Raw genomic sequence first — 27,420 nt, forward strand, 5'->3', positions numbered from 1 at the left:
TACAAAATGGGATGCAGAAAGGTGTCTCAGACACCTTCTGCGACTCGCTATGGGGTCGCAATGACCCACCTCATTAATATTCATGAGGTGGGTCGCAGTTTGCGACCCCATAGCGAGTCCCTGCACTCACAGGGATGGTGGCCTGCTGTAGTCAGCAGACCTCCATGTCTGTGACTGCTTTTTAAATAAAGCAGTTTTTTTTTCTTTTTGCAGCCCGTTTTCCTTAAAGGAAAACGAGTTGCAAAAAGAAAAAACTTCCGAAACCATTTGGTTTCGTTTTTTTCAGAGCAGGCAGTGGTCCATTGGACCACTGCCTGCTCTGAAAAAATATTTTTTCCGGCATTCCCAAAGGGGAAGGGGTCCCTATCTTCCCTTTTGCGAATGAGTTACCACCAGTTTGACACTGGTGGTAACTGCGAGTTGGTTTGCATTCGCGGTCACAAAGCAACTCAGCATGGCGATGCGGTCGCAAATAGGAAGGGAACACCCCTTCCTATTTGCGAGTCGCATCCTCAAATTGCGAGTCGGTACCGACTCGCAATTTGAGGGTGAGCATCGCGTTCGGCCTTTTGCATGCCGCAAACTGCGTTTTCCGCAGTTTGCGACATGCAAAAGGCTTCCTACATCTGGCCCTTAGTGATCACTGATGATGCACTGTAACCTCGAACTACCCACACCTCTCCCAAGTAAAAACTCATCATCCACATCCACTGTGACCAAGGACTAAGCTAATGCCACAGCTTTAAAGTGCTGTACTCGTGAAACTATTATATAAATATATATATATATATATATATATATATATATATATATATATATATATAATATATATATACATATACACATACACACACACACACACATATATACACACACACACACACATACTTTCTGTTTTTGCATTGAAGGAACTGCTGGCTATCATGTGTTTACAAGGACTCGATCCAGGCCAGATTTTCTGGATAGCTGCTATGTATGATTTTCATATAGATTAACTTTATTTAAATGTATCCCTGGATATCCTGAAAATCAGTTCTGGATTAATATTAAAGAGCCCTTGTTTAGTGCAACACATCTAGTCATTTCAGCAGGAGTGATGTCTACCATTTCACATTCATCTCTGGTTGAGTGACAAGACGGAGTGTCCACAACCCCAATAAGTGTGAGAAATCCCATCTCAGCAGCTGGGCAAGAGATGGTCACGAAAGAGAAACTAGTGTCTGCCAATGACAGGTCATATGAAACCTAAGTCTCAGAGTGGGACATGGCTTGGGCAGGGTGGGCCAGCCAGTAAGGGTGAGGAGGGGGGAGTGAGACCTAAGCTGCATGACAATTTGAACAACTGTCCAAGAGGACTTCCTCATTAGAAGTAGTGCTGAACAGTAAATTAGAAGGATATCAAAAATCTACATAATGCCTGCTGCCTCACGCTAAAGGATGGCACAAGTTTTTATTTATTCATTTCTATATTCCTATACAGCGTACCCAACCCAAAGGTGTGAATGTGTGGCATAACAGGGCAAGTAATGAAAATGTCACTTACCCAGTGTACATCTGTTCGTGGCATCAGTCGCAGTAGATTCGCATGTTCTGCAATAGCTCGCCATCTGGTGTTGGGCCGGAGTGTTACAAGTTGTTTTTCTTCGAAGAAGTCTTTCGAGTCACGGGACCGAGTGACTCCTCCTTTTGTCTCCATTGCGCATGGGCGTCGACTCCATCCTCGATTGTTTTTCCCCGCAGAGGGTGAGGTAGGAGTTGAATTGTAGTAATAGTGCCCATGCAATGGAGTGACTAAGTATGCACCTATTTAAGGTTGAGATGATACATATATAAATAATTGAAGGTAACTTCCAAACTGCTACAGGCTCCCGGGGAGGCGGGTGGGCACATGCGAATCTACTGCGACTGATGCCACGAACAGATGTACACTGGGTAAGTGACATTTTCAGTTCGATGGCATCTGTCGCTGTAGATACGCATGTTCTGCATAGACTAGTAAGCAGTTATTTCCCCAAAAGCGGTGGATCAGCCTGTAGGAGTGGAAGTAGTGTGAAATAATGTTCTTAATACGGCTTGACCTACTGTGGCTTGTTGTGCGGATAACACGTCTACACAGTAGTGCTTGGTGAATGTGTGAGGCGTAGACCATGTGGCTGCCTTACATATTTCTTGCATTGGGATGTTTCCTAGAAAGGCCATGGTAGCACCTTTCTTTCTGGTTGAGTGTGCCCTTGGTGTAATGGGCAGCTGTCGTTTAGCTTTAAGGTAGCAGATTTGGATGCATTTAACTATCCATCTGGCTATACCTTGTTTTGATATTGGGTTTCCTGCATGAGGTTTTTGAAATGCAATAAATAGTTGTTTAGTCTTTCTGATGTTTTTTGTTCTGTCAATGTAATACATCAATGCTCTTTTGACGTCTAATGTATGTAGTGCCCTTTCAGCTACGGTATCTGGTTGTGGAAAGAACACTGGAAGTTCCACTGTTTGATTTAGATGGAACGGTGAAATAACCTTTGGCAAAAATTTAGGATTGGTCCTTAGGACGACCTTATTCTTGTGTAGTTGTATAAAAGGTTCCTGTATTGTAAACGCCTGAATCTCGCTTACTCTTCTTAGGGAAGTAATGGCGATGAGAAATGCCACCTTCCAGGTTAGGAACTGTATGTCGCAGGAGTGCATGGGTTCAAAAGGTGGACCCATAAGTCTAGTTAGGACAACATTTAGGTTCCATGAAGGAACAGGTGGTGTTCTTGGTGGTATAATTCTCCTAAGGCCCTCCATGAATGCTTTAATGACTGGTATCTTATATAGGGAAGTTGAATAGGTAGTCTGCAGGTATGCAGATATTGCTGCAAGGTGTATTTTAATGGAAGAGAAAGCCAGGTTAGATTTTTGTAAGTGAAGCAAGTAACCCACTACATGTTCTGGAGTTGTGTGTAATGGTTGTATTTGATTAATATGGCAGTAGCAAACAAACCTCTTCCATTTACTTGCATAGCAGTGCCTGGTGGATGGCCTTCTAGCTTGTTTTATGACTTCCATACATTCTTGGGTAAGTTGTAAGTGCCCGAATTCTAGGATTTCAGGAGCCAGATTGCTAGATTCAGCGATGCTGGATCTGGGTGTCTGATCTTTTGGTTGTGCTGTGTCAACAGATCTGGCCTGTTGGGCAATTTGATGCAGGGTACCACTGATAGGTCTAGCAGCGTTGTGTACCAGGGTTGCCTTGCCCAAGTTGGTGCTATCAAAATGAGTTTGAGTTTGCTTTGACTGAGTTTGTTTACCAGGTAAGGAAGGAGAGGGAGAGGAGGAAAAGCGTAAGCAAATATCCCTGACCAGTTCATCCATAGGGCATTGCCTTGGGATTGTTCGTGTGGGTATCTGGATGCGAAGTTTTGGCATTTTGCGTTCTCCCTTGTCGCAAACAAGTCTATCTGAGGTGTTCCCCAGAGTTTGAAATAAGTGTTCAGAATTTGGGGATGAATCTCCCATTCGTGGACCTGTTGGTGATCTCGAGAGAGATTGTCTGCGAGTTGATTTTGGATCCCTGGTATAAATTGTGCTATTAGGCGAATTTGGTTGTGAATTGCCCAACGCCAAATCTTTTGTGCTAGCAGGCTTAACTGCGTGGAGTGCGTCCCCCCCTGTTTGTTTAGATAATACATTGTTGTCATGTTGTCTGTTTTGACGAGAATGTATTTGTGAACTATTATTGGTTGGAAAGCTTTTAGTGCTTGAAAAACTGCTAGAAGTTCTAGGTGATTGATATGCAGTTTTGATTGATGTACGTTCCATTGTCCTTGTATGCTGTGTTGATCGAGGTGTGCTCCCCACCCTGTCATGGAAGCATCTGTTGTTATTACGTATTGTGGCACTGGGTCTTGGAAAGGCCGCCCCTTGTTTAAATTTATGTTGTTCCACCACAGAAGCGAGAGGTAAGTTTGGCGGTCTATTAACACCAGATCTAGAAGGTGACCCTGTGCTTGAGACCACTGTGATGCTAGGCATTGTTGTAAGGGCCTCATGTGCAGTCTTGCGTTTGGGACAATGGCTATGCATGAAGACATCATGCCTAGGAGTTGTAATACCATCTTTGCTTGTATCTTTTGTGTTGGATACATGCGTTGTATGATGGTGTTGAAATTTAGAATTCTTTGTGGACTTGGAGTGGCTACTCCCTTTGATGTGTCTATTATGGCTCCTAGGTATTGTTGTACCTTGCGCGGCAGAATGTTGGATTTTGTAAAGTTGACGGTGAACCCGAGTTTGAAGAGGGTTTGTATGATCTGATTTGTGTGATTTGAGCACTCTATGAACAAATGGGCCTTGATTAGCCAGTCGTCCAAATATGGGAACACATGTATTTGCTGCCTTCTTATGTGTGCAGCGACTACCGCTAGGCATTTGGTAAAGACTCTTGGTGCGGTTGTTAATCCGAAAGGCAGTACCTTGAATTGGTAATGTATTCCTTTGAATACAAACCTTAGGTATTTCCTGTGCGATGGGTGTATTGGTATATGGAAATAAGCGTCCTTGAGGTCTAAAGTTGCCATGTAGTCGTGTAGTTTTAGCAATGGCAATACTTCTTGTAGTGTGACCATGTGGAAGTGGTCCGATTTGATGAAAGTGTTCACTACTCTGAGGTCTAGGATTGGTCTCAGCGTTTTGTCCTTCTTTGGTATCAGAAAGTACAGTGAGTAAACTCCTGTGTTTATTTGTGTGTTTGGCACTAATTCGATTGCATTCTTTTGCAATAGTGCCTGCACTTCTATCTCCAGGAGATTGGAATGGTGTGTTGTTAGATTTTGTGCTTTTGGTGGTATGTTTGGAGGGAATTGTAGAAATTCTATGCAATAACCATGCTGGATAATTGCTAGAACCCAAGTGTCTGTAGTGATTTCCTCCCATGCTTTGTAATAATGACCTATTCTTCCCCCCACTGGTGTTGTGTGGAGGGGGTGAGTGACATGTGAGTCACTGTTTAGTAGTAGGGGCTTTGGGGCTTTGAAATCTTCCTCTATTTCTAGGGAATTGCCCTCCTCTATATTGTCCCCGAAAACCTCCTCTATACTGTCCCTGGTAACTGGACGGTGTTGCTTGTGAGGTGCTGGCTTGTGTGCCCTGACCCCGAAACCCCCCTCGAAAGGGCGTTTTACGGAATGTGCTGTAATTCCCTCTGCTCTGCGGGGAGTAGAGTGCGCCCATGGCTTTGGCAGTGTCCGTATCTTTTTTGAGTTTCTCAATCGCTGTGTCCACTTCTGGACCGAACAGTTCTTTTTCATTAAAAGGCATATTGAGAACTGCTTGTTGAATCTCTGGTTTAAATCCAGACGTTCGGAGCCATGCATGCCTTCTGATAGTTACAGATGTATTAATTGTCCGTGCAGCTGTATCTGCAGCGTCCATGGAGGAGCGGATCTGGTTGTTGGAAATGGCCTGTCCCTCCTCAACCACTTGTTTTGCCCTATTTTGTAAGTCCTTGGGCAGATGTTCAATGAGATGTTGCATCTCGTCCCAGTGGGCTCTGTCATAGCGCGCAAGTAGTGCCTGGGAGTTCGCGATGCGCCACTGGTTTGCAGCTTGTGCTGCGACTCTTTTACCAGCTGCATCGAACTTGCGGCTTTCTTTATCTGGGGGTGGTGCATCTCCAGATGTGTGAGAGTTGGCCCTCTTCCTAGCTGCTCCTACAACGACAGAGTCTGGTGGCAGCTGTGTAGTGATGAAAACCGGGTCTGTAGGAGGCGCCTTATACTTTTTTTCCACCCTTGGTGTGATTGCCCTACTTTTGACCGGCTCCTTAAAGATGTCTTTTGCGTGCCGGAGCATACCAGGGAGCATAGGCAGGCTTTGGTACGAGCTGTGGGTGGAGGAGAGTGTGTTGAATAAAAAATCATCCTCGACCTGTTCTGAGTGGAGGCTTACGTTGTGAAATTGTGCTGCTCTAGCCACCACTTGAGAATACGCGGTGCTGTCCTCTGGTGGAGATGGCTTCGTAGGGTATGCCTCTGGACTATTATCTGACACTGGGGCGTCGTATAGGTCCCATGCGTCCTGATCTTGGTCACCCTGGCTCATGGTGGTGTGAGCTGGGGAGAGTGATGGAGTTTGTGCTGGTGAGACGTTAATCACGGGCTGAGGAGAGGGTGGTGGGGTAACTCTTTTCACCACTTTTGGTTGTGGTGTCTGTTCAGTCTGGAACTCCAACCTTCTCTTTCTCCTAATAGGGGGAAGGGTGCTTATTTTTCCTGTCCCCTGCTGTATGAAGATACGCTTTTGCGTATGGTCCACATCAGTTGCTTGTAGCTCTTCCTCAAACCTATGCTTTTGCATTTGGGAGGTTAGCGAGTGCTCTTCTGTATAAGAGCCTGGAGCTGGGTTGCTTGCAGTTTGTTTCGGCATCGAAACCCTGTCTGCGTGTTTTTTCGGCTCCGAGGTGACTTTTTTCTTTTTCGGGGCCGAAACCTCTCGGCGTCGATCTGCTTCGGTGCCGCTGTCTCGGCGTCGAGCCGTGTCCACACCGGCATCTCGGTGTCGAGGCTTGTCTCCAGCACTTTCTCGGTCCCGAGAAGGCTGCGTGCCGGTGTCTCGACCGGAGTCGGACGACCTCGGCACTGTTTGGGCCTTTTTCGGTGCCGACGGTCGGTCACCGAATTTATGGGTGGAGCCATGGCCGGATGGCAGTGGCGTCCCCTGGGCCTTGTAAATGTGTCTCTGTGTGGTTTTCGACGTCTTACTCACGGTTTGTGTATCGTCGAATCCTTCGGAGTCTGAGTCTTGGATCGAGAAGGTACCTTCCTCTTCCTGTTCCTCAAACTCCTGTTGGGCTGTCGGTGCGGACGCCATCTGAAGTCTTCTGGCTCGACGGTCTCGGAGTGTTTTTCGGGACCGGAACGCACGACAGGCCTCGCAGGTGTCTTCGCTGTGCTCAGGTGACAGGCACAGGTTGCAGACCAAGTGTTGGTCTGTGTAGGGGTATTTATTGTGGCATTTGGGGCAGAAACGGAACGGGGTCCGTTCCATCGGCGTTCTTCAGCACGCGGTCGGGCCGACCAGGCCCCGACGGGGGATCGAAAAACTACCCTGAAGGGCACCGGAGCTCTTCGATCTTCGATGCGGTGTGGAATCTAAGTACGCCGATCCCGAACGCAACAATACCGACGAAAATCTTCCGAAATTAGCTAATTTTCCGTTCCGAAACTCGGAGCGACAGGAACACGTCCGAACCCGATGGCGGAAAAAAAACAATCGAGGATGGAGTCGACGCCCATGCGCAATGGAGACAAAAGGAGGAGTCACTCGGTCCCGTGACTCGAAAGACTTCTTCGAAGAAAAACAACTTGTAACACTCCGGCCCAACACCAGATGGCGAGCTATTGCAGAACATGCGTATCTACAGCGACAGATGCCATCGAACTGCAATAAATACCATACAAATGTTAGTTTTATTTATTTTTTCCCCTCAATAACCATGCCAGTCCTGATCTACAGGCCTGCATATGAATGCAAGGCTGCCACACTCATGAGCACTGTCTAAATGTACTCCTACTATTGCAAGCATGCGGCAATACCGGCATAGAGCATTTCTGCAACTCATCCCTAGGTGAGCACTGTGTGCTCAGACAAGGGTGGGCTTTGGAGTATCTAGAAGGTATGAGATGTGTGCAGTCAGGCATTTTTCCTTTTTAACCCTCACTTTCCCTAATAATGTTTCTTCAGGCCCATATGGAGAACTGGACTTCTCCAAGCACTGTGGAGATGTGAGGTTCAAAATCCCTTGCAGAGCTGTTGCACTATCTTACAGTCGGATACAGAGATCTTACCTTCTACTGGAGGGGGGTCTTATTCTTATTAGACTATTGCATTCACCTTCTACCGTGAAAAACACAAAAGTGGGAAGCAGAGTCCTTGTTTCCTAGAAGAATTAAGGTATGCTCTATAGTCTAGAGTGGAGTGGAGTGGAGTGGAGTGGAGAATGTAGTATGCTCCTACAATACAGAGTGCGTGTTCTCAACTTCTGTGCAGTATAATGGAGTTTGTCATTTTTTAGCACTGTAGTAATATTATATAGTGCGGTGTACCATTTGAGGAACCTGGTGAGTAGATTGCTTGTCTACTATGAGTACTGCAGTACCTCATCACATTCTAGAGCGGAGGTTGTCGTCTTCTTTCAGTACTGTAGAAACCCTGTACAGAGAAGGTTCTTCTGTTCTATGATCAGTTGTGCTTTACAGTACTCTACCGTGCTTTTTTCCATTATTGGGGCACAGTGGTGTGCTCTGCTACAATCAAATGTTAACGCTTTGCTGTTCTACTGACAAGGATCATCGTTTGCTCAAAGCACTATGGTAAACGCTCACTTCAAGCCCTCTGATATTCTCACAACAACATATAGTGGGATAGGTAGGTATTTCTCTGAAAGTAGAATTCAGATAATAGTGTTCTGTACCTGCAACCCTAGCACCCCCTCCAATCAGGGTCTTGCTGGCCCAAACCCCCCGTCACCAAGCATCCGACTTACGAAATACAGACGAGTCGTGATCTTCGGCCCAGTACTGCACGGCACTACCATCATGCCACGGAAGGACCTGCGCAGTGTACTTTCCCTGCCCCGTGCGGGAGAGAAGCTCACCTCCTCCGCCGTCGTGTGGGAGTTGATTGAGATCTTGCAGTTGCCGGCGCCGGGGTAGTGCACAGTGCAAGGGATCTGTTGTCGTTGCATGAGAACCGAGATCTCCTCCCAGGAGGGCACACACTCGCGCACCTTCGTTTTCTCCAGAGACTCGGAGATAAACGAGCAGTACCGGTCCATCTCAGTTTCTGGAAACTTTTCCTGCGTCCTAGAAGGGGGTTCAAGATAAATAAGAAGGCTTTCAGGATCGAAGTGCAACCTAGCAACTATCTGGAGAACTACACCTGTTCAGAAACACGTAGAAACCAGAAGTAATTATAAAATATATAATCTGAAGTATATATAGGTGACATTAGGAAACTTGCTTTAAGTGATGAAGTCTTTTCTAGGTCCACAAGAGTTCAGATCGCCTTTTGTGGACCATACCAAAAGTTACACATGGCCCTGGCTAAAGTAAGCGTAAAGATCTAATATGAACGGTAAACTGAACCTTAAAGCATCTCGCGCCTATGGCCTTTTTAATTTTACCTTCTGCATTGTGCATGAACACATGCGCAAAAACCACAAGCACAAAGACCATTAGTTAAACATAATCATGTGCAGCAGGCACTGGGTGTGCATCAGTGGAGCACAGGGCGATGTTGATAGGAAGCAGAGGGTTATATTCACCAGGGAAGGACAATCTACCTCAGGAGAGTTTAATTGGCATTCCCCCCGTTGCACTGGACTAAGTATCTCACAGGAACCCTCGGTAAACTGCATCATGAGAAGACTGGATAAGAAACCTCACTGGTCATAGAGTGAAGTGCTTCTTCGGAACACTAGGGCCCATATTTATACATTTTTAGCGCCGCAATTGCGTAATTTTTTGACGCAAAAGCAGCACAAACTTACAAAATACAATTGTATTTCAACCCACAATACCAGGAACCTCTGTCCATACTTGTCAAACACACAATCATCTCATATCATCTCGATGGAGATTATAGGTGGTTATATGTAAAAGTCACCTTTCTACAGTCCCAAAGTCGCCTTCCCTAGAAGTACACACTGCTTCTTGGGCAGACCAATCGTAGATGTCCTGTCATCCCTTGACATTAAACTGACCTCAGACCAAATTCCTACTCATCGTTTTGCCTCAGAGCTCAACCTTGGTCTAATCAGGGCTGGATTCAATGTGCTGGACTTCAAACATCACATCATTGAATCCTCAGAATCTCTAGGATTATTTCTAGATAAATATTTGAGCCTACATTCTCACAAATACCATGGCAAATAACACTCATTAAAGTATAGTTCAAGGCTTAAACAACATATACCATATTCAGGCTTTTAAGCGGATGCACACTCTGGTCATGTTATGATTCGACTGCGGGAATGCTGTACCCAGAGAGACACCAAACCATTACCTAGTTCCTTGGAAGGCAGCCCTTCTCATGGCATCAAGGCTCCTCTCAAGGAGTGAAATACTCCAGTCACATCACCCCAGTTCTCAGTACTCTCACATCACTGCTAATTGATTGTAATATATATTCCAAATGGTGTACGTCACATGCAGAGCTGTGCACCTTGGCGCCTTAAGGTACCTGGCGCAGAAATTAACCACCTCTCTACAAAGTTCTGAGTCCATGTCCTGAAACCACCTCGGTTGGAAGAAAAAGAACCATACCTCAATCGTTGTTGGGAAGCTCCCCAAAACGTTAACACTCTATTCCCCTTGTACACACAAATCATTGCTTTGAGACACTCAAAAAAGAAATTAAACTTTGGCGGAGTCAACGTTTTTCCACATGGTGACTTTCTCAATTACAAAGTAGTTGTTCTGACTATTTTCTTTCACATCTATTTTTACATGTTCTATAATCTGATTTTTTAATGCTTTTGATACGGTATTAGATAGTGCAAATAATAGCTATGAATCTATCCCTAACTTCTGATAATTATTTCCTAACTTGCTTTTGTCTAAAATTATACTTTCTTAAAAAATATTGTGCCTTCCAGTAAAGGGCTCTGACGCCACTGGGGCAGGTGGGTGCCACATCAGTCAACTAATACATATGATAAACGTCAATCTCTCGCTTAAAATAGAAGGTGGCACAATTGTTTTTTAAACCTGGGATATATCCTTCTTAGAACACAATACCAGCGCTTCCACTAACAAGAGCAGACTACAAAAAGTTCCAGAAGACTTTTCATGCAGGGTGTCACAGAATCCTAACCTTGTTTCTCTGTCACCAGAGAGAGGTTTCCCTTCCGCATGTTCACTAGTTTATGTTGTTTACATAGTGTCTACGAAAAATTAAAGCCCCTTTTCCTGTAAAACTATTTAAGAAAATTCAGTGGGTTAACAGACCTAAAGTTGTGTCGATGCGTTCGAATCGTTCCGGGTAAGCAACTCAGTGGATCGCCCTTTTCAAGGACACCAGGAGAGCCACTCACTCGGTGTCACCATTTGTTATCAGTGCCTGGGGAACAGATAAAATCTACTCATTATTAATAGGCTCTGACCTTTGTAGAACTATAACCAGGATGTTTCCACTGGGAAGGACAGCTACAGTGTCTCTCGCGCATTAACACCATTTTGGTTGCTTCCCCACAGCACCCAGATGAACGCCTCTCCTCACCACCTCGCCAACACCCCCTCCAAATAATCTTGGCTGCTCACTGTGGGGCTATTTTTAGAAGAAGCGAGGTGCTAAAGTTTAATATACTGCTTCATCTTTTAGAAATAAAACCACATTTTGAAAAACTCAAAACTATTCCATCAAAATTTAGTTTTTGGTTTGTGTATGTTTTGTTTGGGAGTTAAATCGAAGATTCCATAAATCGTGTATTTGATTATACTTGTTTCTGTATTTTTGTACATTGTTTAGAGGGTCAAATCTTAGAGACTGATGACACTGGGGTCCCTGGCTTCCAGTGAGGATTCAGTCGGGGTCTACAGAGGTCAATAGGTAAAAAACCAAGGATATAATGGCTAAACAGTGGGCTGTGGAAACACCAGATCTGAGTACTAAACTTGTCCTCCACACTCAAGATAGTCAGCTCATCTAGGAGAATAGAACACGGCAAAAAAGAAGACCATCACAAAAGAACTCTCTCTGAAAACAGTGCCCAGAGGTGCCAGGCTCAGGTTACCTGCAGGAGCCTACAGTTTCACAAATACCTTTTGTCAGGTCAAGATTATATCCAGAGGAACTTTCAATGATAGTTGAATTTGAGCACTGCCACCAAAGTGCTGGTGGTGTCTATAGAGGAATTTACCACTTTACCATCAGGCCAGTTCGCCTCTGAGCCCCAACACCGATGCTGCTATCATGTGTGATATTCGGACCAATTCTTTGGCTACTAAACCAAGCTCAGTGCCTGGCCTTCTGCTGTTCCTTGGTGCACTCCAGGTAGTAACCTCTGGTTGCTTAACGAAGCCTACATAGTTTGGGCAGGCAAGGTAGTTAAAATAAAATACTTTTAAATGTGTGTTGTGTGCGCGCATGCAGGGAAAGTGAGAGTGTGTGAATATGTATGAGTGCACGTGTATGTCAATGAAAGACCGGGAGAAGGACACTGGTGAGTGAGAATGAGTGAAACTGTCAGTGAGAAGTGAGACACATTAAGTGAGAATGAGTAAGAGGATGAGTGACTGCATGTGAGTGACAGTGAATTAGGCACATTCGAGTGAGGTTGGTTTTGATAGTGTGACAGAGCGCGAGTGGGGTTCAGAATGAGTCTGAGTAAGAATGAATGAAAGTGAGAGTAACCCTGACAATGAGTGAGTCATAATGAGAATAAGGTAGAACGATTTAGTGAAAGTGTGAGTGCAGGTCAATGTGAGTAAGGCTAAGTAAATGTGAGTGTAAATGAATGAGAAAAAATTAGTGCATAAGAATGAAAAAGAGTGATGGGTTTAAGTATATGCGAGTAAGACTAGGAGTGTGTGATTGTGAATGATTGGCAGTAAGAGTGAGTGCAACAGAATGATTGAGAATGAATGAATGATTGTAAGTGAGCAAGAATGAGTGAGTGCCAGTGAAAATGGAGTATTACACTGGCAAACCTGCCACTGGCCATCTAATCCTTAAGATAATTATTACTGTCTTACAGAGGTACATTTGGCAAAATGCTGGTGCTGGCATACTGGACGCAACTCCTAGCCTTGCAGGTATCTGTGACAAAATGCCGGCACATACATATTAGTGGGACGCTTTTGGCAAAAAAAATAGTGCTGGCATATTGGATGTAATTCTCTGCACATGGGATCCTGGGGAAAAATGGTTGCAGACAAACTTGAGGACTATTCTTGCCATAGGTGGCATAGCTGGTGAAATGCTGGTGCTGGCACTTAGGCGGTAATTTTTAGCAAAGGAACAACAACCTGTATTTGTGGCATGTAGGAGTAGGGGGAGAATGACGAAATGCTGACCTGACATGCTAGTAATAACTTTTCACTTTAAGGTAATTAATAGTAGGTAGAAGGCACAAATTTCGAAATTCTGGGACTGGCATATTGCATGTAATTTTGGCCAAATGGGGTACCCATTGCATATGGGAGAAGCAACCGTGACAAAATGCTGGCCCTGGAACAATGGGAGTAACTGCTGTCAAATGGTGCCACCCATATCACATTTTTGGGGGAAAAGGGTCAACTTCTAATGGGTCTTCAATTTTTCATTGGTTTAGAACACAATGGAAAGATTTGCATATTTAATGAGTACCCTTTGGGAGACTATTGCTTTTTAGCAAATGCTTGTGAAAATGCTGCCTTAAATGCACCACTTGACCCCATTTTATCATTTTTTTTTCTTTCCAGCAAAGAACCCCTGAACCCTTCCTAAAAGAGGTCAGACTCAATCGCTACAATTCGGGCCAAGTATTTCAGTCACCCATTTACAAAGATCATCAGTGGCCACTGCAAGAACAGAAAATAAAATGTTTCTTGATTCCCACTGTGACTGGGGCACTGAGCTTAAGGTTTTGTAAAATAAATACATTCAGAGCAGTGCAATGTGCACTTTCCTGATGAATTTTTTTTTAATTACCAAAAAAACACATTTTACACAAGTTGTTGCCAAGTTTCATTATTGTGAATACCTAAAAAATTAAGAGCTTGACTTCACTTGTAGTTCAGTTGAGTAATAGTGCATTGTAAATTAAAATAGATCAAAATTAAAAATAAGGAATATTTTAAGCCAATAAAATATTTCATTTTAATATACAATATTAATTAATACATGTATAAATAAATAACTGCTATTGTTTTATTTAAATTTCTCTTTTTCCCTTTTTCTATGATTCACCAATATGCTTCTTGTTTCAGTATGCACTAGGTGAAATAATAAATCATGCCAGTTCGGCGTTATAAATAATTTAGTTTCCCAGTGTTGTTCTACGCTTGTGGCACTATGTCCTCTTCAGACAAACACACATTTCATGTAAGACAAAGAGAAATGGGTAATGTTTCCATGACACATTATGTCAGCACACTATTAAAAGTGGTATCTAAAAGTGTAAATTATTATGATGTCATTGGGACTAATGCCTTGCAGCATGACTTCCTAGGAAGATTCCGGACCAAACGTCATATTATGTTACTTCCTGTGAAGTCATTAATGTCAAAGCATATGTGATGTCACTTCTGATATATCTGGGATTTTGATGATCAACATCCATGAATCAACAAGCTTTTCAAAGCACTGTGAAGGGCGCTCAGGAACCTCTTACAAAACTGAGTGGTTTGTAGCACTGTAAGGGGTGTGAAGGGCTTTATATAAATAATACAATGTAATGAACGCTCTATTTTTCAGTTTTTACAGATTTTTACAGATAAATACAGACAGACAACATGTATTTTCCTGTCTATTTATTTTTACATATTGAAAATAAGGAAAACAGCTCTTCTTTTGGACAATTCTCACTACTGGCAATCGTGGATGGCAGGTAGCTGTGCAGCTTGACAAGCAGGGGAGTTCAAAAGAAAAGAAAAAATATTTCCTAATGAGGTTTAAATATCTATAGATGTATAGATTTCAGAGCTGTTCTACGATATAAATGTTATATATGATTCTTTTCCACGGGAAATTTCTAGAACCCATTAGACGTTTAAAAGTGAGTATACTTTTAGTGGTGAAATAAATATGGAAATATAGCCACTGCAACCTTTGACCCTGCTTGCAGGTAGGTCGCTCCCCGCTCGGCCTTCCGCGCCACCTCCTTTCCCGCTCCCTTTTGCTTTTTTCCCCGCCACTGCGTCCCCTGCGGCCCCTCCCGCCTCCCCCCTCCTTTTCTCACCGTTTTCTTCTTTGCCCTTTCCCGCCGCTGCGTCCCCTGCGGCCCCTCCCGCCTCCCAGCTGCCACTCCCACCCTCCCCTCCTCTTATGGCAGCCGCGGCACAGCCGAAGGCGCGCCAAAGGCAAGCCGTCTGCACCCGTCCGCGCCTGGACCGCGCCAAGCGCCAGAACCCCTGGCCCTCCCAGACACACCTACTCCCCCCTCACCCTCCCCTCTCTCAACCCAGGCCCCCGCCCCACATGCACCCCATCTAGCCCCACACACACTCATGGCCCCTTCACCTGCTACACCTGCCACTTCTCCTGCTCATCATCCCTCACACCACACACCAACCATAGCGACCCCACCTTCAACAAACACAACAACCCCAAAACAAAACTCACCCACCCTGCCCCCACCAACCAACCCTGCAGCACACCAGCCCACAACCAGAACACACCCCGCAACAACACCCTCACGCACCACACCAACGCCACCCACCACAACCACCTGAACTGCCTGCTCCTCAACATCCGCTCCCTTCACAAACATGCCATAGAACTCTGGGACCTCATCACTTCACACTCACCTGACATCGCCTTCCTCACGGAAACCTGGAACAACCCCTACTCAGAACGCAACATAGCCATAGCCACCCCCAAGGGATACAAACTCCAACGCAAAGACCGCCTCAACAGGCCAGGCGGGCGCATCGCCATCCTACACCAGAGACACCATCAAAGCCACCACCAGCTCCCAAGACACTATCGGCAACACTGAACACATGCACTTCCTCATCCACATCAACAATAACTCCTCCCTCAGAGGTACACTAATCTACAGACCACCCGGACCACGCCCCGCCTTCTGCGACACCATCGCCGACAGCATCAGCCCGTACGCCCTCACCTCCGCAGACTACATCATCCTCGGTGATTTCAACTTTCACTTAGAAAACCTACACGATCACAACACTACCTCCCTCATAGACAACCTCAACAACCTCGGACTCAAACAACTGGTCACCGCACCCACCCACTCAGCAGGACACATGCTGGATGCAATCTTCACCTCAAGCCAACACATAGCCTACACCCACACCACCAAACTCCTCTGGACTGACCACCGCTGCGTCCACTTCTCCTTCACCAAACCCCCCACACACTATAATCAACACACCACACCCTACTGCATGTGGGACAAGATCCCCACAGAACGACTAAACTCCCAACTGGCCCACATTCCCCCCACCCCCCACACCAACTACCCCAACGCAGGAGCACACAACCTCTCCAAATGAATCACTACCTGCGCAGACACACTAGTACCCCTCAGAAAACACATCACCACCCGCAACATCAAGAACGCCCCATGGTTCACCCCTGAACTCCAAGACTCCAAGCGCAAATGCCGCCAAGCTGAGAAAATATGGAGACTAGAACCCTCCTCAACCGACTTCTCCACCCTCAAAACCACCATTCGCACCCATCACCAACTCATACGCACCGCCAAAAGAGATCACTACAAGACACGCCTTGACAACAACTTCCAAAACAGCAAAGAACTCTACACCATCATCAATGAACTTGCCAAACCGAAACCAACAACATAGACCCCACACACACACAGCCCCTATGTGACTCCCTTTCCAACCACTTCCTCCACAAAATCCTGGACAGCCACAACAGCTTCCTATCACACACACCCACCACACATACCCCTCACTCACCCAACTCAACCCCCACCCAAGACCCCCCCACCACACTATCCACATGGACCCCTACCACACACGAAGAAACCGAAAAAACCATGAACTCCATCCACTCCGGTTCCCCCTCCGACCCCTGTCCACACCGCATCTACAACAAAGCTAGCCCTACCATAGCCCCCATACTCTACAACATAATCAACTCCTCTTTTGACTCCACCACCTACCCAGACCCCTGGAAGCACGCGGAAATCACCGCTCCCCTAAAACAAAACCAAGCCGACCCGGAGATCCTCTCCAACTACTGCCCCATCTCGCTCCTCCCTTTCCCCGCCAAGGTTGCAGAGAAATTAGTCAACACCCGCCTATCCCACTTCCTCGAAGCAACCAACACCCTTGACCCCTCACAATCTGGGTTCCGCAAGAACCACAGCACAGAAACCGCCCTCATCGCATGCACTGACGACATCAGGACCAAAGTCGACAAAGGCGAGACAGTCGCACTCATCCTCCTAGACCTCTCCGCAGCTTTTGACACCGTCTGCCACCACACACTCCACACACGCCTCCACAACATAGGAATCCGCCACAAAGCCTTAGACTGGCTCACCTTATTCCTCACCGACCGAACCCAGAGAGTCCGCCTTCCACCCTTCCACTCCAACACTACCAAGATCACCTGCGGAGTCCCCCAAGGGTCCTCCCTCAGCCCCACACTCTTCAACATCTACATGATCCCCCTAGACAACATTCTCCGAGCACACAGAATCACTATCCTCTCCTATGCAGATGACACCCAACTCATCCTCTCCCTCACCCGCAACCCCACCACCGCCAAAACCAACCTACACGCCACTCTCCTAGACACCGCCAACTGGATGACCACTAACCACCTCAAGCTCAACTCAAACAAAACCGAAATCCTCATCTTCGGCCCCAACAAAACCACATGGGACGACTCCTGGTGGCCCACCGCCCTAGGTCCCGCACCCACCCCCGCAACCCACGCACGCAACCTCTGCATCATCCTCGACCCCTCCCTCTCCATGACACAGCAAATCAATGCTATAACCTCCTCTTGCTTCCACACACTCCGCACTCTAAAAAAAATCCTTCAAATGGATCCCCCCAGAAACCAGAAAGACAGTCAACCACGCACTCATCAGCAGCAGACTGGACTACAGCAACGCCCTCTACGCCGGCACCACACTCAAACTCAAACGCAAACTCCAAAGAATCCAGAACACAGCCGCGCGCCTCGTCCTTGGCCTCCCCGCCACAAACGAATCTCACTACACCTCAAATCCCTTCACTGGCTCCCCATAGGCAAGAGAATCACATTCAAGATCCTCATCCACGCACACAAATCCCTCCACACCACCGGCCCAACCTACCTCAATGAAAGGGTAAACTTCCTCACTCCCACACGCAACCTCCGATCAGCCGACCTCGCCCTAGCCACAGTCCCCCGCATCCAGCACACCACCACAGGAGGCAGGTATTTCTCCTACCTCGCCCCCAAAACCTGGAACTCCCTCCCCACCGACCTTCGCAAAACCAAAGACCTACTGGTCTTCAGAAAGAACCTCAAGACTTGGCTGTTCGACCAGTAACCCTCCCTGCCCCCCCCTCTCCCCAGCACCTTGAGACCCTCACGGGTGAGTAGCGTGCTCTACAAATCTCTTTGATTGATTGACTCCAGATTCATGCTTACACTAAACACAAAATAAATACAGATAATACATATAAAATTAGCAAAAATAAATATTGATCCATATAGGAACATATGTCAAAAAACATAAAACCGGGAGCCCCAAATATAATACTGTCAAATACGAATAAAGAACTTGAGTTCCCGGCCTGATTATTCATGCCATTTATTTAAGTGTGTTACACTATGAAATAAATCTAATGTGATATAAAAACGACAGTGGGCTGAATTGTTATCCAGTTGGTGTAAGAGCTTTTCCTTAAGACAGCAGACCCCTTTCCCTATTGAGCTGCTACCAGCATTTCAACAACAAACATGGGCTCCAAAAGCACTTCCTGTTTCATCACAAAAGTGACTTTGTCCACCACATCTGTTCATGGCATTCAAGCCAGTGGATATTCACTAAACATGTGCGTGAGATAAGCTCGGAGCTGCCACTGATCGAGCAATATGACTTATCTCAGAAAAAATCATAGTTTTATTAGTGTGCAACCCAGTCTAGTATTATTTTCATCCTAGAAAAGTTAAAGCTTAAAAACAGTGGTTGGAAAATTCAACTTTCACAACGAATACATTTTTGCTAAGAACATGGATGTCATTTATTGATCAGTCTATTTATGTTTTATTGTTAGGAGATTTTGGATTAGGTGACATTTCGGATCTGACGTACCTACTCAGTAACACCTGTAACAAATGGGCCGGAATTCAAATAATTTAATTTGGCAATTAACTCTCATTGCCTTTGCTAAATCTACACAGATTTCCATGCAAACTGCTGAGAAGCTACAACTGACATTTTTTCAATCAGATTTCATGGAATACTTTTGTGAATTCCGTTTTTCTTGCAATCAAACATGTATAAGATAAAGTATCTCCTGTTATACCTTATGAGGATATTGCATGTCACAAAGGAATTCCGTGACCATATAACGGGACAAGGCCAAAGGCAGAGTTACATTGTAAAGTCATGAAACTCCAAGATGACTTGCAATATTCGTATAATGCATGGCAGGGGTGGGGGGCTTAATTCCTTATAATGCATAGTCACAACACCACCCTAGCTACAAACTGCTTAAAACATTGGTGTGTGACTCTTTAATATGAAAGGGCTAAGATGTTTGCAGCCATGAACAATAAAAGGAGAATCTGTAGTGCAAAATTACACACACCAAACGCATTTAGTTACCCGTTACAAAAAGATACTAGAATCCGTTGAATGCAAGTCAGACTTTAAAAAAGCTGTAGCTCAGAATGTGTAGAAACATGCAGACAGATTCCATCTTTCCTATAATTACCAAAAGAGGCCACAAATATCTCCTATCTACTGATCACTTTCTCTTTTTAGAAAAACATATTAGAAGAAGGAAAACCAGTTCCCAATTACCTTGTTTAGACGTATCTGTAAAGATCCACTGTGACGTGCCTTTCACCCAGGCTACAAGCTCTGGCAGTAGGCACTGTGATGTCAGAACTCAACTGAAATAACATATTAAACTTGAGCAGCTATTAGAGACAGAATTTTATTCACAGATTGCAGGCTTTTGTTTGTTACACGTGTATACAAAGCAAAGCGCAATTGCGATTTCTTTTCTTCTGTCTTTTAAGGTCTGTCCTAAAGACAGATTTAGCTTTCTTGCGAGCCTCGCGTATTAAAAAACCTTATAAATAAAGTGGAACACTGAAATGAAGCTTGTAATGGCTGGGATAAACATTTTGCTTCAACATTCCAATGGTTGCCTTTCCAATTCTTCCTTTTTAATTTAGAGCATTCTATCCTTAGTGGGCTGAATGTTTTAACAGCATTTAAGCCCTTTTGCCCCGGGATATAACTGTTGTTAAAGGGCCCTCACCTTTGTCTGCAGTTTGTGCACAGATAGTGAATAGGTTGTTGAGATTTGGGTTAGCCCACTTCAACTAAAGGTCTGCTAAATCATCCTTCACATTCTGATTCCGTCCACCGTTGCATGTTACATGGGGCAATAGAACAGCCCACTTGAGCCATCGGCTCTGTTGCAGTAAATGACATTATTTTTCCTGATCACATCTGTGCATCCACCAACAAAGCAGTGTAAGTGAATTCTTGTCTTGGAACTCCTATTATCCACCCATGAGACAAATGCACTACCAGGTAAAATTAGACCATATCAAAGTCATTTTATGGGAGTAAATCAATTTATAAGTGTAACATTGTGTGAATTTACTCTTGTAAATTCTGCCATCTGCACCCTTGAGTTGAAACTAGGCATGGAATGGATTTGCGACGAACAACCTAATTAACTTTGTATGTGTGCATATTGATGTCAGTTTGCTCTTTGTCTATTAAAAGAGTATTGTATGTTTTTAAGTTGTGTTCCTTTTCCCTGCCTGATGTTTGTCCTAATAGGCTTCTATTTACAGAAAGTTTATTGTATGTATATGGTTTGAGTCGCTTTTACTAAACAGGGCACAACATTATGGTGTTCTAGTTTTTTTTTTTTTAAATAAAGATTACGTTTAAAAAAAAACCAATAAAGCCTGGGAGCATCATGCATGCCAATTCACTGCTTGCTTAGCAACATTTTAATAAGGCTAGCTCGAATGGCTCAATGATGCCGACTTTAAATTGAGATGACGGTTGTGAATTTTCAGCCTCCACGGCGGTGCCCGGGGTCAGGCGGGCTTACCTCGTCAAGTGGAAGCGGAGGAAGCGCAGCACCGGCGGGCTGGGCAGGACGGTGCAGCTCATGCACGTGAGCAGCTGCCAGTAGCGCAGGTCTGCCTGCTCGCCGGGAGCCGGGGAGCCGGTGGTCTGCTTGATGAGCTGGCAGTACACCTCGTCCCGCAGCGGCTCCAGGTCCAGGCAGGTCTGCAGCACCCCCTGGATCAGCGGCACCGGCTCGGCCTCGGTCTCCAGCTGCTGCAGCGAGTTGAAGATCTTCAGGGCCTCCTCGGGCAGCGTCGTGTAGCCTCGCGCGCAGTCCGCTGCGGAAAAAGGGCGGGAAAAGGACGTTCACTGCCTAAAATCCATCGACAGGAAGGCAAGCCAAGCAGCTGAAGCAACATTCCAAATCCCAAGGACTGTAAAGGTTACCAGCAAATATTTCTCGCTGCCCGTGGAATGGGCGAGAGAAGGGATTTCTGGAGGGAGGGAGGAACGGGGAAAGAATGGAAGAGAGAAGGGCGAGAGAAAGGAAACAACCTAATGTGGAGAGAAAGAGGGAGAAATTGGAGGTCCTGGGGACAATGTGAGGTCCACGGGCACAGAGGGAAGAAGAGGAGAGAATAATAGGGGGGGGGGGAGAAAATAGGACGAAACGTGAAAAAAGTGAGACAAAGAACAGGGAAAAGGTGGGGGCAAAAGGTGAGGAGAAGAGCGGAAGAAATGGGGGCAGAATCAACTAGTATATTGTGGAAAAGTTAAGGTAAGGAGGAGAGAGGAAGGAAGAAACATACCAAGTTAATGCGGGTGAGAAGCACGAGACGGACAGCGACCCGACCCCCCCCCCACCTCCCCCACGCCTAGCTGCTTTTCCAAGAAAAAATGAACGGACCCGCAACAGAAGTCAATCATTAACAGAGGTCGATAAAGCCGTAGCAAGCCCCCACAGCCCCAGGGCGCCAAAAGCCACGCCAGCCCCCTTAGTATAACATTAAGACTGCAAGCTTCTAGGTTCTCTGTACATAACAGAAATTGGCTGTTTTAACGTAGCACTGGGCACCCTAAAATGGCAGTTTCGCGGAGCTTTCACTACGGGCATCATTGTCATCCAACTCAGCGACCATAATGTTATTAACTTCATGCTGGCGGGCGGGAACACACCCGGGGTAGATTCCAAATTGTCACATGCAGGTCGCACAGCAGAGCAGGTATGTTAACCCACAGATGTACCAATGGCTCATCAAATCAAATTTTCAGATTTTTAATCTGTTTAGCCCCAAGAAAACTGTCCGACAGTGGCGTTATATCACTGCATATATCACTGCTGTGTCAAAAACATGAAATATTTGGCACTGGGGAAAAAAACGTGGCTCTGAAACATGATCCCCAGATCGTGTACAATTTAGCAGCCCGGCTTTGCCGAACGTACATATGCGCGTCTCCTTTCACTGGGACAGACTACAGCGACATCATCCTACCTATACAGCCAACTAGACTGGTCAGCAAGTTAAACCTCTGCTGCAATTTGTAGGTGGTAAGTTTGAAACTCAACCTTGGCCGGTAAACTGACTGCCATTAAATTGGGTAGCACAGTTATTTACACTGCAGGAAACCATAAAAAATATTATTCTATTACTGTCCCTGAGCTGCCACAAATTCAAAGAAGTCAATTACAGCAATCTACTGCAGTACAGCCTTTCACCACGTGTGCACTATGAAGCATCCCTTGTAGTCCGAGGCCTGCTAATTATGTCTGGCTCCCAGCGGGCTGATGCCAAACCACAGTGCATCTGGCATCTTAAGTGGAATCTCAGCGGAAGGGCCCAAGATAAAATGAGCATGGTCTCACAGATTCATGCTCTCCAATCAGCAGCGTTCAGAGTGACAACGGTTGACAGCAGCTCTGTGAGTTTTAAGCCTTGAGCCAACCATGTTATCGGTATCAATGGGGGGTGGAAGGGTGCAAGGTACGGACGCCTAGAGATGGATAATATTTGATAGAAAGGCATAAATCTTTGCCTTTTGTGAGTTACCACTCCACTCACAGGATACCTTGATGGAAATGGAAATGTTTCATAATTTTTATTATTGTGAATTTGTGAATTTTATTTTTAAAAATGACAACTACAGTAAATGTGATTATATAAATTGGCAATAATTATAATTGTGATCATGATTATATTAAGAACACAAAGTAAAATTATTAATGTTTTAATTAACTTCTTTTTCCAGAGCTGGTGGTGAAAGACTGTGCAGCAGCATGAAGAAAACTGAAACAATCAAATCCTGTTCCTCAGTGTATAATTTATTTATGGTCAAATGTCCAACATGGAGTTACGCTGACAAGCCCACAGGACTACTTACTCATCATGGAAAAGATGTTGGCGGCAGCTCAAGTAAGGAATCACATTCCACTGTTAGACATTGCGAGGAATGTGGAAAGCAAAACAGTTCCCCAAGTATTTTACCACAGGAAGTGCAGAAGCCCGTTTACTATGAAGTCGTCCAGAAGGATCGCCTTATTTATGCAATCATTCAGTTAGGACATTATATATGCAGTTACAAATGGCCAGAAGAAACTCCAAGAAACTGCTGCTCCCATAAGCTGTAAAAACGCTGACAGGCAATGTTGAAATTATTCGCACTCTAAACAGACTTAGTCATGGGATTTCATACTCACAACTAGAGGAAAATTATACCGCATTGTGTCTTCAAAAACTTGCTGCTACCTTAAGTGAGCCAACTGTTCTTCCAGCTGACCATTCGGCCTCATGTCTTCACTAACTTAGCATGGAATAACACTGATAGACTGGAAGAGACTCTTCCTAGTAAGGGGACAACTCATCAAGTCAAATGTATAGTTGTGCAGCCCAAGTTGTTCGGACCACAACCTTTTAAAGGTTGTCTCCAAGCATTGAGAAACAAAAGCAAATAACACTGACCACCACAAATAATGAAAAATTGTTCTTATATGTTTCTGGTGAACATAAAGGGCCTCAGCCATTGATGACAAGTACCAAAGTCATGCCGGAATGTGTTGCCCAATTGAAGCCAACACAAAATAAGAACATAATCTGGGCTGCTGCAAGACAAAAAAGGAGCCTTGCACAGTTAATACCAAGTTGGACAGGATTTAACATTAATACTAGAGACCTAGTTAGTGTATCACAGGATTCCAAAGGCTATTTGCCCACTAGTAATGCCCCTGCAATCGAGATGACAACTTTTTCAGACATTTTGAAACAGTCAGAGCAGATAAGGGAATAACTGCATTTGGTGAAAATTGTAGTGGTCATGGATCAAGCTGTCTACGCAAAAACAACTGAGATCACGTGGAAGCATACAGCAACATACAACTGAATTATTCTTCAAATGGGCATCTTTCACACCATTTGCAATGTCATGTCCGTTCTTGGAAAACACTTTCAAAATGCTGGCCTTCACAACCTTTGCATTGGAGCAGACATGATAACATTAGTACTAGAAGGTCGTATGTACAATCCTGTAGTTTGAATACACAAGTGGTGTGTATGAAGCTATGTAGAGACTGGCTTGGTTGGACTTTAGCCCCTGGGTGAAGAAGAATTACGATGAGAACATTCAGGTAGTCTACTCCTTCATTGAGGATGTTAATGACTTTGCAAAAGACCTATGCCAACAGAGATTAGACGACCTCTTGCAGAATGCTGCCTTTGCCGAAGTAAAACAGCTTTGGGATGTATTCCTGGAACACCTTCGTCATGACAATGGAGATCTCTCTGCATTGTGGATGTTGTATGTGGATATTGTTGAAAATGTCTTGCTGGCTCTGCTGCTTAAGATGGAAATTGGCATTTACATCTTCCTGCCATACGCTCTATGATCTCACTGTGTTTTGCGTATAACAGGATGAACTACGCTAGATATCTTCCTGTATACTATGCCAAAATGACATTACTTGCAGTTAAACATCCAGAGATACATCGCACCTTCATCAACAGATGCTTTTCAGTTCAACTATCAGATGTTAATCCATTTGGCAGAATTCTGGTCGATCAAACGATAGAGGTAACAGTCAACAAAGACACACAGACTCCAAGTGGTACGACAAGGTTCAACCTCAAGGTGGGTGCTGTGAAAAGATATTATATGAGGGCTGAACACAGAAGCGCCTTTTTGGGTCACATAAGGGAAATGGTTCGCAACAACAGATCAGATCATACTCATACAGACCTACATAAGTCACAAATTGAAAAAGACAAAGATACAGTTACGAGAGCTGTTACTCTGGTTCAAAGCTGGATAAACCCTTTTGTTGGGCCACATGATGGCATTAGTCTTTCCACAGCAAAAATAGGCATCTCAAGACATAGTATCTGACATAATGAAGGCGCGTGAACAGTGCTATACAGACTTCAAATTTGAGCGACTTGAGAATAATCCACCTAATAATAAGTGTCATAACCCAATAAAAGTGAACAAACTAAAAACCTTCACTAACATGTCCAAGAAGAAGGCAGTGACCAGCAATGAAAGGACAGTCATCATGAAAGCAGACAAAGCACTATTTGGTTGCATCATTGTGACAGCATAGAATCAGAACCTACAAATGGTGGTGTACTCTCTCATCCCTTATGACCTTTACCATGGACTTTAGCAACTCCAGAAGGTCTGTTGCGAAAGACAAACAAAGCTGTTGCAGCAACATACTTGCAAAAAATGTTACCTCTGCTGAGGTAATACCTGGAAATTCAGCCACACTGATTGATGGTACTCAGAGAGTAAAAGGAGAGGAATTAAACTATGGTGAGGTGGCTCTGTCAGTCTTGTCCATGGCTTTGCGAGAAGGAAAGAGGAGTCAAAGAATCAATGTGTTTGATACGTACCATGAGAGGTCTATTAAGAACAGCGAAACGACAATCAGAGGGGAAGAACTCTGGCACCAGCTGCAGAGCATCTCACCTTCCCAGATTGTCAGACATTGGAAGAAATTCCTAAGCCACGTAAAAAATAAAAATTCTCACTGCATTTCTTGTTAACAAATGGAAGAAACCAGAGTATTCTGAAAAACTTGAGAATAAAGCACTGTTTGCAAACTGTGGAGATAAATGCTACCAAATCACATCTGAAGGGAGACACGAAGTGCCTGACCTCAACAGTACACACAAAGAAGCAGATGTTCATTTGTTGCTGCATGCTGCACACATTGCTAATGAGGGTTATGAGGCAGTAATGATAAGCTCGGATGACACAGATGTGTTTATTATGTGTTTGGGATTCCATGACAGAATCATGGCTAAACTGTTTCTGCAATGTGGTACTAAAATACGCATGTAAGTCTTTGACATTGGAAAAATAGCTTTAACTCTTGGTGAAAATGTTTGTCAAGCTATGATAGGGCTCCGTATGTTTACCGAATGTGATACAGTATGCGCATTTGCGGAAAAAGGAAAAGTGTATTCAAAATCCTCTCTGCCAACAGACATGCACAGGAAACATTTTCGCAGCTCAGAGACTAATGGGATCTCTCTGAAGAACTAATAGACAAATTGGAGCAATTCTCATGCTTGCTGTATGCACCAAAATCTTCAGTTCATCACATGAATGACTGGAGATATCATCTATTCTGCGAAAAGAAGGGTGAAATAGACAGTCATCAACTTCCACCTTGCAGGGCCTGTCTGAAGAAACATGCCGAATGTGCGAATTGTCAAGCCGCTATAAGCAAGAGATGTCTTCTGAATGATCCACAGACACCTAGTCCAATTGAGAAAGGATAGACGTTGGAAAAAAATGAGGGAGCACAGCAACTGCTAGTGAACTGGATGGAGGGGCAGGGGTTTCAGGCTGAGCTATATCTACTAGCTTGCAACTGCATTAAGAACTGCAAACTGCCAACACGTGTCCTTTGTCTAAATTACCTCAAGTGCACTGACATGTGCAGACTTACCACTTGTAAAAACCAAACAGACGCAGAGAATAATGACACTTATTCAGAAGAAGATGATGATGACAAATGTGAATGATAAAATTGTGTTTATGTTCACTCATGACATACATTGCCTATGCAATATGTGACAACTATTACTTGGAATTGTAAGTGAAAATTATGCATATAATCTATATCAATTCATGAGGAATACAATGAAGTTCTATTGTTATTATTTTAAGGACCAAATTGATATTATTAGAATTAATCATCATAATTATTTCTATATTATATTGAATTTGACCAATCTGGTGAAATTAGATTTCTTTTTCCACACATGATGAATTTGTATGCTATTTGTCAAAAATATGAAAACCATTGCATTTTTCGGCTATGATTGCTAATCCAATAATATCACTCAAAAGGCAAAGAGTGATGACTTGCTATCACGTATTTCCCATCTCTAGGCATCCATACCTTGCACAAAAATCATGTTAGAAGGCCCCACGTGGTACCAATAGCCTAAATTTGGGGTCCTTGCTCATGGTCTACTGGAATT

General features: G+C 44.5%; 1 protein-coding gene across 1 annotated transcript in view; it reads right to left on the minus strand.

The window, feature by feature from the left end:
• Positions 1-27,420, minus strand: part of PLEKHH3 (pleckstrin homology, MyTH4 and FERM domain containing H3) — a 264,118-nt gene that overhangs the window by 72,754 nt on the left and 163,944 nt on the right. Inside the window, exons 7-8 of the mRNA XM_069237720.1 lie at positions 20,979-21,276; positions 8,633-8,840 (exon numbers count right to left, since the gene is read on the minus strand). Of these exons, the coding sequence (XP_069093821.1) occupies positions 8,633-8,840; positions 20,979-21,276 (506 nt within the window). The remainder of the gene's footprint in view (positions 1-8,632; positions 8,841-20,978; positions 21,277-27,420) is intronic.

Source organism: Pleurodeles waltl, chromosome 6 (assembly GCF_031143425.1).
Source record: "Pleurodeles waltl isolate 20211129_DDA chromosome 6, aPleWal1.hap1.20221129, whole genome shotgun sequence".
Classification (NCBI taxonomy): Eukaryota; Metazoa; Chordata; class Amphibia; order Caudata; family Salamandridae; genus Pleurodeles; species Pleurodeles waltl.